The 13,555-nt window shown below is 43.2% G+C and overlaps 2 protein-coding genes across 2 annotated transcripts in view; both read right to left on the bottom strand.

Annotated features, from left to right (window-relative positions):
* inppl1b (inositol polyphosphate phosphatase-like 1b) overlaps positions 1–13,555 on the bottom strand; it is a 60,194-nt gene that overhangs the window by 40,544 nt on the left and 6,095 nt on the right. The window contains exons 13-29 of the mRNA XM_088389865.1: positions 13,290–13,407; positions 13,118–13,214; positions 12,780–12,918; positions 12,582–12,681; positions 12,350–12,438; positions 11,971–12,052; positions 11,735–11,824; positions 11,542–11,655; positions 11,350–11,438; positions 11,180–11,267; positions 10,783–10,935; positions 10,321–10,402; positions 9,227–10,019; positions 8,901–9,016; positions 6,681–8,795; positions 5,836–6,086; positions 1,175–1,354 (exon numbers count right to left, since the gene is read on the bottom strand). Of these exons, the coding sequence (XP_088245991.1) occupies positions 8,702–8,795; positions 8,901–9,016; positions 9,227–10,019; positions 10,321–10,402; positions 10,783–10,935; positions 11,180–11,267; positions 11,350–11,438; positions 11,542–11,655; positions 11,735–11,824; positions 11,971–12,052; positions 12,350–12,438; positions 12,582–12,681; positions 12,780–12,918; positions 13,118–13,214; positions 13,290–13,407 (2,244 nt within the window). The 3' untranslated portion in view covers positions 1,175–1,354; positions 5,836–6,086; positions 6,681–8,701. The remainder of the gene's footprint in view (positions 1–1,174; positions 1,355–5,835; positions 6,087–6,680; positions 8,796–8,900; positions 9,017–9,226; positions 10,020–10,320; positions 10,403–10,782; positions 10,936–11,179; positions 11,268–11,349; positions 11,439–11,541; positions 11,656–11,734; positions 11,825–11,970; positions 12,053–12,349; positions 12,439–12,581; positions 12,682–12,779; positions 12,919–13,117; positions 13,215–13,289; positions 13,408–13,555) is intronic.
* On the bottom strand, positions 2,168–5,986 carry LOC148403837 (P2Y purinoceptor 4-like). The gene is made up of 2 exons (XM_088391001.1): positions 5,836–5,986; positions 2,168–4,815 (listed from the first exon to the last, which is right to left on the bottom strand). The coding sequence occupies exon 2, from the start codon at positions 4,752–4,754 to the stop codon at positions 3,672–3,674; it is 1,083 nt and encodes a 360-aa protein (XP_088247127.1). The 5' UTR covers positions 4,755–4,815; positions 5,836–5,986; the 3' UTR covers positions 2,168–3,671.

Here is a 13,555-nt window from a genome sequence, read left to right as displayed (position 1 = left end):
GCCGAAAAACACGTCCAGTGTTGGTCTTTTGCTGACTGCCTGATAATTGAATGAGCGATTATCCCTTCCATTAATAGACAATGATACACGCAGCAGAGCCATATGTCGGGAATATTAATGAGAGGCTGCGGCGGCCTTGATAAGAGGAGCGCTGTGCGCTTGCTGTAATAGGGGTTAGAACAATTTGCCCCTCCAACACACACACACTGGCATACAGTTTCCACCGTATTAATCCACTCCGGTCTTGGACAAATCAACCCCCCGCGACTCATCCCGCCCAGCCTGCGCTTCCACACTGCTGCTGGACCTCCAAGGCCGAGGCGCCTTTGTGTCTCGTCACGGCAGAATGACATACTAATGATGTGGAACATAACTGTGTTGCGCACAATATGCCGCACAGTACGTGCCAGTTCATCCCCTGCAAAAAGGGACATTTGACAAAAGTATTGCACAGTGAACGTTGAGTACCCATCCATCCATGTGTTCACAGTAACCATCATGCTTTTTTCCCCCAAACTTATCAATCTCACAATATATATCAATAAATATACACAAAAATGTACATTGGAAAATAACCATACAGCCCTCGATTTCTGAAGATTTCACATCGAATAACCTTAAGTAGAAATTTGGCTGATCTTGAAAGTAAACTTGCGCTTTTCACTCTTCTTTCAAATTTATATAATGTCAAACAAATGTGTGCCGCCATCCCGTGGCCAACAGTGGAATTACACACAAAATAAACAGATCAAACTTGTATTTTTAGAATTCGAATGCCAGGGTAGACAATGTGAATTGATACTAGCCTAAGATATAATAGTACAACATTTGGACACGTTTAAACGACTCAAATAATGGCCGGAAGTTTTTTGCTCTCTTTACTTTGGACTTCTCTCTCCGAGTTGGAAAGCTTTGTGGCTCTCGGGCTTCTAAAAGCAGTTTGAAGCCGAAGCAAAGCTACAAGAGCGGCAGCAGAGTGTCACTCACACTCGCCTGTGCGACAACAGCCCCTCCAAGCCCATCATATTTCCTCAAAGGTTACAGCGAGTCGCCGTGTGGGTGAAAGAGTTTCTTAAGAACAGGCCATGCCAATCAATGACTAACATCTGTTCTCAATGGGAAGCAATATTTCCCCTTTTACCTCGCAATAATTGCGCTTAATGCTGTGAAGTACCTTATCACGGGGCCGACGGCAAAAGACAGGCCTGTTGCCGTGGCAACGCCGAAAGCCATTGGTTTCCTTTTCAGCCGGATAATGAACTTCCCTCCTTGCCGTGTCACTCGCTGCACTCCGCCGCAGCATTCAGCCGCTCTCCCGGCGTCCTTGAGCTGCCTCGTCTTATCCGCCTCAACCCTGATGAGGGAAGAATGAACGAATGAATGAACGAATGACTGAACGAATGAATGAACGAGCGGACGGACGGAGGGACGGGATTGATCACAGACAGACAGACAGACAGACAGACAGACAGACAGACAGACAGACAGACAGACAGACAGACAGACAGACAGACAGACAGACAGACAGACAGACAGACAGACAGACAGACAGACAGACAGACAGACAGACAGACAGACAGACAGACAGATAGATAGATAGATAGATAGATAGATAGATAGATAGATAGATAGATAGATAGATAGATAGATAGATAGATAGATAGATAGATAGATAGATAGATAGATAGATAGATAGATAGATAGATAGATAGATAGTAGCAATTAGTAGTAACAGTAGTAACAATTTTCTTAATATGCAACCAAATCAATGGTCAATCATTTTTTTTATCAATAACTTGCATGCTTTCTTGTGCAAACTCTTACAATTTGCCCAAAACACCATCCATATTTATTTGTAGTTTACAAACTTAATTACTGTTTTAGTCCAACAAATCGATTTTTTATTTCTTACAATGTTTAAGTATATTGGAGAGGACGGTATTTACATTTACAATCTAATCAGATTTATCAAAAAATGTTTCTCCCTTAACAAATGTAACAAACTAATGACTGTTGTGAACTAAATTCAATTAAATTCATAATATCAGATTGACCTTGTGGTTGACATTAGACACGCGATGCTTTCTTTTTACATCAAATCTAGACAAATGCATGCATTTCTGACTAAACAATTTAATAATAGTAAAAAAAAAAAGGTCCCTCATGATGGAGTTCACAACATTATTGACATTTATTGGCATTTCTATAGCGTAAAAAAAGTGAAAATATATCTGAAGGTCCTCCAACTAAATGGATTTAAAGCTGATGGAAATGTATTTTGTGGTGAATACAGTGTGGCGCGGAAAGGCGAGGCTATTTGCGCTGAATAGACGTGTGACACGTGCTCCACACAGCCAATTTATTTTCTCATACTTGTGGAAGGACACAAAAAGGAAGCATGTTTTTTTTTCTCCTGCAAATGTCACGAATCAAGTTTTTGATCATAATAGTCCTTCATGTCCTTGAGCGCAGATATCTAAGAACATCACATCTTTTTTTCCTCACTCACGCCGTATTGCAGAATAATAAATACTAAGACTCAAGACCAATGTGCCTCTTAAGACGAGCCTTGAAGAAAATCTGGAATTAAAACAACTGTATCGCGTTTGTCGGCTAAAGCAGAACTTAATCCAATGTCCAAAATGTTGTTCTGTCTCTTAACAACAATTGTTATTTAGACAGACGCAGCAAATATCCAATAAATGTCTAGACACAGCCTATAATGAACTCTAGATTACACATCTCCGACATTTTAAATTCACACTCAGTTTTCTTAACTGATAATTCAGATAGCACAGATGTATTTTAGAACAAAACCGTTAGGTGGTGCAGCTGAGCTGTTCCCAAATTTTAAAAGTGGCTTGTGTAAAGGTAATTCGAATCATAAACTTTTGGCGTCAGACATTATTCATGGGGAAAATGTCTTTAGACAGGTCACGTCTGATGGGCCAGTCCAGAATAGAGTGAATAATAATATAAAAAGTGAATAAATACATTTTTAAAACGTGGATTGTTTTCAACATTTTAAATAAGCCTCAATTCTCAATAACTGTCCTTCAGGATTTTAAGATTTTCTTTTCTGTTTTATGCCAATGACGAGCAAAAATCATGACGGCATCCGTCACGGAACAACAACACGGCCAAGACCACAACAACATTTGCAGCCTTAATGTCATCATATCGAGACCAGGGTGAATTTTCTTATGTAAAAGATATTTTCAGATTTTGGCCGACTAAGCTTCAACACTGTTTTCCCGACCGACTCCCAGTCCCAAAGCTAATAGAAGAATCATGTGTAGGAGGTTTGGAGGAGTCAGTTCCAGATAGTCGACGTTCCACCCCCGTTTGCGCCCCTCGTTGAGAGAGCAAATGAACAGATGTTCAAGTGAAAGACAAAAGCAGCTGGCAGTAGTTCTCTGCAGTTCACAGGTCACATCATTAGGTACACCTGCAACATGAGTTCCAATGTGAAAAGGACACTATTTCAAAGCTGTTTCTGTTCCAATACAGTAAAAGTAACACAATCTACTCAAAGGTGACAGTGAACGTTTTTTTATAATCCATTTTCTCTAGCTTGTCCTTGCTAGGCGAGCTGCTGGATGTCCAAGTTGATGTCAATTTCAGAATTGACTCAGCTGTCAGTGTAAAACAAAAAACAATCGTTCTAATTTCTACGTCTTTTGCGCTTCGCGCTTGACTTTAGCTTCCAAGTTCAAGTAGACCAGAGCGATACTCGCGTTCTTATTGGCTGCAGCCTGAGCAGGCGCTTGGCTCGTGGTGGCCTGTCTTTTCCCCGTCAGCACAGAAAACAGCTTGGTGCGGTAATGGTCGCCGGCCAGGAAGTACAAAATGGGGTCGATGCAGCTGTTGACGCTGGCGAGCGGCCTTGTGATCTTGTAGGTGAAGTTGACGATGTTGAGGGTGCGGCAATCCAGCTGCAACACTCGGGCCGTGTAGTAGACGGTGCGCGTGACGTGGAAGGGCACAAAGCTGACGGCGAAGACGATCAGCACCACCACGATGAGCTTGACGGACTTCTGCCGCGATACCTGGTTGGCCAACAAGCCTGTCCGGGGTCGGCACAAGGTGCGCGCCATTTGGCAGTAACACGCCATGATGACCAGGAAGGGCACGCCGAACAGAAGCGTCATGACAACCGAGCTGTAGTCCACGTACTCCTCGAAGGAATCCTGGCTGGTGGTATCATGGCACAGCGTGTCGTTGTCCCGCCTGGACGTGGTGACGAACACCAAGTTGGGCACCAAGCAGACCGCCACCGCTGCCCACACGGCGGCGCACGCCAGGTGGGCGTGGCGAGGTTTGACCAGGCTGAGTGCCTTGATGGGGTGGCAGATGCCCATGTAGCGGTGCAGGCTGATGCAGGTTAGCAATAGGATGCTGCAGTAGAGGTTGGCGTAGAACATGAAGCGCACCATTTTGCACGCCGCCACACCAAAGGGCCAATGGCTGCGGTTGGCGTAGTAGTAGATGAGCGTGGGCAGCGATAGCACGTACAGGAAGTCAGAGAGCGCCAGGTGGAACATGAAGACGGTGCTGGGGTTCCATGGGCGCATCTTGACGAAGGTCCACAGGGCAGTGGCGTTGAGCGCCAAGCCCACCACGAAAACAAGCGTGTAGGAGACGGGCAGCAGGATGTACTTGAACTCCTCGTCAAAGCGGCAACTGGCGTTGAAGACAGACGTGAACGTCACTGACTGGTTGGACTCCACCGGGATGTACGCCGGCGTTGCCATGGTGACCAGTGCTGTCCCGGATCAGGAGGTCTTGAGAGAACCATCCGAGGATGAGGAGTCTCTGAGGTGCGCACAGGGATGGCATGGATTGAATCAAGGGTATTTTTGGAAATTAAACAAAACAAAATTGAAGCTAAAATAAAATAGAATGAATCATTTAACAACAAAAACTAACTGAAACTACATCCTTTGTTTATGAAACTAACTACAAAAAATTATCATTATAGCGAAAACATGGCCTTCGTCGATACCACGAGCTTTTGCCGTTCATTGCATATTGCTACACGTCTGTACAAAAGAAAGCCAATGAGTTGTTTGAGAATTGTAAATTGCCTCACTTTAGTGCATAATACCTGGTGATAAAAAACATTGATAAGATAAAAAGATTGAAAACGTTGATAACATAGCTGATATAGAATGATTCAGGTTAGTTACATGGGGGAAAAAAAAGATGGAAAGCAAAATCTGACAGGTCGGTCTAACAGTTTTTCCCATCTTGACCTCCAACATGGTGGACAAAGAAATATCGATCACGTGATCAAATACGCTCGTTTGCGGCATGTGAGTACTTTTTTTTCTGTACTACGAACTAATTTATTAAGCAAATTGAAATAAAGAAAACTGTTTTCATTAAGATGAAGCCACACCATTAAAACCATATCAGTCAATTAGACTGTGCAGATCAAATTTAATTTTAGTATATTTATTTTTTAATGACAATAATTGCTACAACTCTCATATTGCATCTGTACCAATGATTGTATACAATCATTTATACAGCATATATGTTGCCAAACTTGGCAACAGTTTTAAAACAATGTGCCACTTATGACTTAAATCAATTATGCTGTAGTTTTAAATAAGGACTGTATACAGTAGCTGTAAGACACGCCAAGTAACTTAGTCTAAGTAACTTTTGATCATTAATCCAAAATGTCCATGCATGTTCCAGAAACTATCCAGAGATTGTTCCATGCATTCCACGTGTATACACAATTGGAGTGTGACAAATTTAGGTCCAACCGAGAGCGTGGGTTGAAGCAGTTTTATGTGATTATCTTGTGTTAGTAAAAAGTTGTACCTTTCGGAGTTTGTGTTGTCTACGGCGTCCTCTCCGCTTGAGATGAGGACAGGGGACCCCAACGGACGCACTGTGGTGCTCCTCGGCATTATCTTTTTTTCCGCTCCGATCGCTGCTCCGAGCAAAGTCAATAGCCGATGTTCGCAAGTCCGGCTGGAGTGCATTAGACACACCGCAAAGTTATTTGGGTGGGTGTTTGTATGCGCGCTCTTGTTGCAGAGGAAGAAGTTCAATGCGCGCTCACGCAGGAACTGCATGGACAAAAAAAAAAGAGAAACTTTTTTTTTCCCAGTGATTATTATTATTTCAAAGTTGTCGTGTAATACTTTAAAGTTGAAATCAATAAGATCCGTTGTGGGGAAGTAAGAGCGAATTTTGACACTGAATTGACCAAAAATAAAAAATAAAAAATGGACACAGCCAGTGAGAGTAAAGTCAGTCTGTTTTTGAGTGGGAGCAAACTTCATCTGGAATGGTGCAATTGACCCCTTAATAATCATAACTTACTATGAACAGTGATTACAACTGTCAGAAAAAAAAGTTAAAACACTCAAATGTGGTCATGTTCAGGGGTCATCCTCTTTAACAGGAATATTAAAGTGTGACTGACATTTTCATGGTCCTCATCGTCCTCCAAAAAAAACTCGGAGAGCTCCCCAAAGATGTTGAGTAATATATTTACACTGCTGCAACATTTCCGTCTTTAAAATCTATTGGGATGAGAATTGTCCTTCGAGGGCTATCCATTTTGTTGTTTCACCTGCTTTGTTCCCAGAGTAACGAAACAGTAATGCATGATTGTAAAAACATAAATGTATAAAAAAAAAATGCGCTTAATAAGTTACCTGAGACTTACTTGAAGTGTCTCTTTGACCCTCACGTGATGCCAACCAGCATGACGTTCAAGCAAAATTGAGCAGTATTTTGTATGTAAATCCAGATTGCAGGTTGTAGGACGAGCAAGTGTACCTAATAAAGTGCCTGTTGAGAGCAATGGTTAACAAAAACAGAGATTAGAGGAAATATTTTCCCCCTCTAGTGTACGTGCTGCCAAAAAAAAAAAAAATTACGTCCAGGTGATGACTTCATGGACAAAGCAGCTAGAGGTCAGTAAACTGACAAGTTTTGTTTGGTTGATCTTTAATCAGTAACGACAGCAGCAAAATGTACACGGTCATTGTCACACTGGGATTTTGGCGAGAGTCAATGTGAAGTCAGACCAAACAAATAATAATAATACAATAGAGACAAGACAATCTGTCAAATTGAGTGTGTTGCCTAGTGCAGTGTGATTGTGTGCTTTGCTAACTCAAATAAAAGAAACATTATCTTCTGCCCCTACTGGTCAACTGTGAAAACAGACAAATGGGATTGCTTACTGAAGTTCATCTAATGCACTTTACTTGTGTACAGACACATGTGCTGATTAGAAAGTATGAGACTGTAAAGAGAGCCCAATCGACTTAACTTACGCATGTACAGACATGATGCCACTATCGGTTTATTTGCGGGATTTTATGAGCTCGGCTGCAGGCTCAAACGTGGCAGAAAATAGCTCAGTGGGGAGAGAGTGAATGAATAGCAAACACTTGCTTTCAGATAATGCAGATAAAATGAATGCCATCTAGAAAGAAAAATCAATATTAATTGTATATTTTACAGAGGATGAGTACACTGGGACTACTACCAAACATTATGTTTAACTTTTTATTCAGTATGACTTTAAACCTTATTATCACCATGGGAATCCGTTCAATTGCAGTGTTTATGATTTGACTTGTAAAGTATTTTAATCTATGCTTGGATTTTTTTGAGGGGGACATCTACTTTGTTAGCTGCTGCTATGTTGGTGTTTGGGCTAAAGTAATAAAAGTACTATATCTGCTATCTTGCAGTATCTTGGAGGGCAAGGAACTATGTTAAAATGAAGCTTTGTTTAGATATAATTATTGCTTGGCCACCATCTTGTGGTCTCCTGGTGTCGAGGACCTACTTTACAGTCATCTGCTTTGTTCAGACAAAAGTAGTGCTTTGATGCCAATATGTTGCGTCAGAGTTCATTTCAATTGAGTTCTTATCTATCTATGGCAAGTCACCTCTCCTGCAAAAAGCCGTGGAACACTATAGTCCTGTTAAGAGGTTAAAAATTCACCAAAACAAATTTTCACCAGGTAATTTTAAAATTCATGAATTGCCATTGTCAACACAAAAAAATATGGCTAGCCTTACATTTTGTTTTTCTTTTGTTAATGCGGTTAGCATTTTAATCAGGCTATTATCACTGTCAAACTTTTATTAATGTTCACACACAGCAAAATATAAAGTAAAAACTTGTTCGGAGGAATGCAAATTACAGTCGCCTGTTTTTGATCATGTTTTGAGAACTGCTTTGATTCTCAGAGCATATTTTTGGTCAAAGTTTGAATTGTTTGAAAACCAAAGCGACTACAAAGAGATTCAAAAACCCAACCCAGTTCTGATTCAGTAAACAAAAAAAAAAGCTAAAGTGACTCCCGTCGTGCAGCAAGGAACACTAGCAGAGTGGCGAAAGGAAATTGCATTGGAAGCAGATATCGTTTTCTTGGCTTGTAGCTTCCATATAGAGCAGCGGTTTGTGAAAATCTCAAGGAAATCATCCCCAAATTGCACATGGCAGACTTACATAAATCTAAATGTACTTCATGTACCTTAAAAACTCTCATTGGACGGAGGAGGCATAAACATCAAGTCTAGACAAAATCCCTGAAGTTGAAGCTGACTCCACAATCGCCACAAGTGAAGTGCTAAAATCAAACCTGACCAACGCCATCCTTTTAGCCACAAATGTCTTTTTCTTCCTGTCCATTTTCTTTGAATGGAGTGCATCTCAGTTCCAGTTCCTGGGCAGGTTCTCCAAGATCCTGCGCCGGTGAGAAGAATTGGTGACTCCTGCAGCACACAGATCGTCTTCTGTGATGCCGCTGTGGAGTAGACAAAGAGAGGGCGCGACACGTGAACTGTGTGCGGAAGATTTATGAAGTGCAACGTCGGCTCCTTCCTTGGTGAAAGAAGAATGGCGGTGTTACCTGAAGTAATCCAGATCATCCCAGCCATTGAGGCTGAGTCCCAACGTGTACTTCTGAAGGCCCAGGGCACTGAGGAGCTCGCAGACGGTCTCTGGAGCACCTTGGAGCACAGATACCTGCGTTGATGAGAAACATCCTGTTTTGTTCTGTAGATACCACTTGAGTCAAATGAGACCAGTTTGAAAAACACATTTGTATGACGTTTGAGAATGCACATTTTTACCGTGTCCAAAAATTGGATCGGGACTGTGCTTAAAAATCAAAGCTATAAAATGGCCTATTTGTTGGAGTCAAACAAGTTGCTAGCACATTTCGAAGCCTCATACCTCATTCTCCCAACTGTGGCGCCTCTCCATATGGAACGCAGGCTCGTTCCGGTAGCCTGACTTCTGGCTGGGATAGGATGGAGCGCCCTGCTTTGAGGGGAAGAAGTCAACCTCACTGAGTGACTTGGCAATCTGCAAAGCGGTGAGGGAGTTGTCTCCAGTTCGCCCGGACTGCTGCTGCTGCTGCTGTTCCGTCACCCAAGGAGCAGGCCGAGAGTGGCTCAAAGGTACGGGAACGGGGGTGAATTGGAAAACAGGCGGTGCTTTTGTTTTCCTAATAGGATCGGTCCTCTCCGGGAGATCCCTCCTGGCTTTTTGCCGCATGATCGCAGATTGATTCATGTACAAGTTTCTCATGTTCTTCTCCGGTAATATGGAGTCATGGCAAATGTTTTTAGCACGGTATTTAGGTTTTGAAATGTACTCCTGACATTGGGAGGGGCTTTTACTGCTTGGGGGAGATATGGGAGAAGGCTTCTTGGCGGGGAAAAGCTCGTAAGAGGAGTTGGCTTGAGGCATCTGAAGTTGAGTGGACGCAGCGGCGTACTGGGGAAGGACGGCGGGAATTTCGATTTCGGTGAAGTTTGATCGGCGACAGGCTTTGGTGTTGAAGACGTGCTTCCCTGAGATTTTTGGGAGCTGCAGAGCCTCGTTCCCGGCCCAGATCACGTGCGGGTCCCTCCGCTGGGGCAGGGCCTCCTCAATGCCGCGGACCACCGACACGCCCTCGAAAATGAAGTAGGCCGGGTTGGTGTAGCTGCTTGGTGTTGCCTTGGGAGGAGCTGCAGAGGACCTGCCACACATGAGTGCGTTCTCTTCAAGTTATTATGGAACTTCTGAAATGCAATTTCCCAGCCCATTCTTTTTTTTTTTTTTTTATTTAAATTGACTTCCTTTTGTATTTTGTTAGTTTCCACTGAGTACAATAACATTGGTCGTAACATTTTGACTGTCGTCTTCCTTGTGGCTTCCTCCCTCAAGTTGTCACCATGTGATTAACTCACAATACAGAGTTGACGTTGGATAAACAGCTAAGGATTCATGAGATAAGTGCAAACACCTCTGGAAAAAAAACTGACAATGTCAATCCTCACCTGTTCATTTGGACTCGTGTGGATGCAGGGGACATGTGTCCTCGGCTGGGACATTTATCGTCCTTCTCGAAACGGAAGCACTCTGAAAAAGCCAAATGCCATAAAGTGACAAAATCAGCCAATGTGTTTCAAAATTAGCTTCCTCAATGTAGTATGTGCGAGACAATTTTGTATTGCATGACAGCACAGTTGCTTTCTGTGTGTGCTGACCTTGGCGACATAATAACTGTCTCAGGATGCATCTGGTCAGGGTCAGTCAATCGGGAGCCAAAAAGGAGAAGCGGAAGTGCAAAGCCAAGCCGGGGGAGGGGGGGAGAGGCGGACATTGAGGAACCAAATAGAGGAAGTAATGTGAGACTGGCAGGAGAGACCGGGAAACGCAGTGCCACTGGAGGTGAAAGCTGAGAAGGAAGACAGAGTGCGAGGAAGGAGGTCAGAGGGGAAAGATTGCGTCGCACCCACCGTAGGACTTCTGGCGGGTTGCTCGTCGGTCCTTAGGCACGTGAATGCGGACGCGTCCTCTGATGGAGCCGATTTCCTCACCCCGGTGGCTCAGGAAGGTCTCAAACTGCTCTGATGCACCGACAAGGGAGCGGAGAGCGATACAGCATTCACCTGGAGGAACAAAATGACATTTTGAACTTTAGTATGTGCCTTCAGATCAACTTAATAGCAAATTATTATTTTTACATATATTCATTATCAAATTTGACACAATTGTAGTCGATTGTAAGTAAGCCACAAATCTGCTCATTCCATCATTTTGGATTTTTTTTTCTTAATGCTGGCTCAATAAAGGTTACAAAACATTTCATAATATGACCTGCGAGAGTGACATTTGGATGTCACATGACTTTACCGTATGACTCGAAACCATCACATGACTTGACAGACAGCAGCAGGTGCTGATCCTGGAGGTAGTCCATGTCAGATCTGTACGGAAGCAGCTAAGAACAAAAGACACGAGTCACGAGTTAGCAAGCGGCTAGCAGCTACAAACAGGCACACCGGCGTCCGAGAGCCGCTAACCTTGGGCAGCTGTTTGAAGGACCAGGCCAGTTTGAGAAAGCCTGGGACATCACAGCTTTGAGAGTCGTTCTCACTTGAACGCCGTGTCTCTGAGGGAGAAACAGAGTCACGTCACGGACGGATCGGCAAGGCGAGGGTCCACAAAACACTTTGCAATACATGACATGGTTTTATTCTTTTGACAATGCGTACCTTCGAGACAAGGTGAAGAAAAGTCAATGAAAAACTTTTCTTTACTGGCTGTCTTCACAATGGCCTCGATGCCTTCCAGCTCAACCCAGGCCCTCTCCACGCCAGCACCTGGATCTGTTTGACATGTAAGATACAAGTGTTGACATGATGAGGAGAGCTGCCGGTATTCCAATCATTATTTTCCAAAGCATACCTGTTTTGGAGCTGAAATGAGATGTCACGCCCGCTTGAAAGGTGGCGAAAACAGGTGAGTGGTCACTGGTGAAAATGTCATCTGTGCACCCTGGCAAGAGACGAACGATATCCCCCCCCAATTTTTTTTAACTCATTCCACTGTTAAAATGAATATTTGACATCTATAGCCGTCACTGGCAGTGAATGAGCTAATCTGACAAATTTGTCTCCATCTTCGAATCATCTCATTCTTACCGTATGCCGTGCACATTACGTGCGTGTCAGGGTACGATTTCCACAAAATCCTGTCGCACCATGACGGAACATTGACTCGCACCTATGGGGAAATAAAATATCCAATAAAAATCCAGAAAACCAGTGCACAAGTTGGTTGAGATTATTTTATCGTATGGAAGCGAAAGACCTTTTCAACTATGCAAAGCATTCCCATTTGAAATCTTTTAAATGCTATTTTTAGAAGTTGTGGCAGCTGCTGGCATTGCGTTACACATAAACTACTCGGAGTAGCGAGTCCGTGGCATGCTTGTGATGTGTGTAAAGTTTTTGTATTTTATCATGTTGCACCTCAGAATTTTGTAAGAGGCATATCTATACCAAAATCCTTCTTACTTACCCCTGAAGTCTTGTACTTTTGCCACAGGTAGCAGTCTCGAGAGCCTCTTTCGTACCGATAGGTGGGGGGAAATGCAATCTTCTCTTCCTCTTAAAAAAATATATAAAAATATAGAAAAAAGTCAAGAAAGAATATACAATTGAAATCTTTCATTCCGGGAATGCAGCCAGTTGTGATGAATGACTAAGTCATCCACAAAGCACATTTTTGTCGATACAAAAGTGCAACTCACGAAAATAGAGAAAGCCTTTCCTCTTGTGCCTCTCTCGAGTCAGCTGGTCCGCACACATGAGCTCCTCAAACTCCCTTTTGGATACATGCTTCAAAATGTCCTGAAGGAAACAGCAATATTATTATTAATATGAGCGGTAAATCGGTCGCAAGTGAACAAAATTGGTACGGCGAATGTACGCGGAGGTTTTAGCGACACCTGTACGTCCAGGTCCAGTCGGTAGTTAAGGTCTCCGCACCAGAAGAGGTGGGTGAAGCGCAGGCTGATGTCAAAGGCGCCGAGGTGTTTGTCGCCTAACGAAAGGAGCCTGAGGATGTCCACAAAGTTTTGGTTCCGCCTGAAAAACAAAAAATGAAGAGGATGGAGATGTGAACGTAAGGTTACAAGGTTAGTGATATGTGGCTTTTAGGTTAGGAAGTGAACTTAATCTGTATTTCTCTGAACATTTGAATACTTGGCCATCATTTCAGTACTTTTTTGCACATTTTGTTTTCTCACAAGGAGCTGAAGGGCAAAATTCATACAGATGTACGTACCTCAGAACTTTGTCACTTCCTGAGGTCAGGTGGCAGTTGACAAAGCCAAAAGAAGTTCCATTGAAGTGAAATGACACACCGACCGCTCCCTTGTTCCCTGTTGCAAAACAAAAACGTCCTTGAAAACGTTCATCTTTATATTGATTAGAATTTGTGGCGCCAGGGAATTTACCGAGAGTGTTCCCCAGGCCAGTCTTCACACTGGCAGTGCTCACATGGCTGACTCGGCTCTCGTGCTCCGGCTTGACAAACACCGCCAGGCGCATGTTCCAGAGGGACTGCACTGCCACCTACAGGACAAATTGCTGCATTACAACCAGCGCCAATATTGGCTTGCAAATGTTGACCGTCACAGTTTTGTGGAATGTGCAGAATGAAAAATAAACAGACAATATTGCTGCAGTGACAATTTTAAATTCTACTCAGGATGAACAAATC

This window comes from Syngnathus floridae, chromosome 1 (assembly GCF_059516105.1).
Source record: "Syngnathus floridae isolate MCC-2025c chromosome 1, RoL_Sflo_1.0, whole genome shotgun sequence".
Classification (NCBI taxonomy): Eukaryota; Metazoa; Chordata; class Actinopteri; order Syngnathiformes; family Syngnathidae; genus Syngnathus; species Syngnathus floridae.
Note: the sequence above shows the minus strand (reverse complement) of the source record. Positions and strands in the feature narration are given on the sequence as shown.

Coding starts and splice junctions, on each gene's coding strand:
- LOC148403837 (XM_088391001.1), bottom strand. CDS start 4,754: ATGGCAACGCCGGCGTACATCCCGGTGGAGTCCAACCAGTCAGTGACG.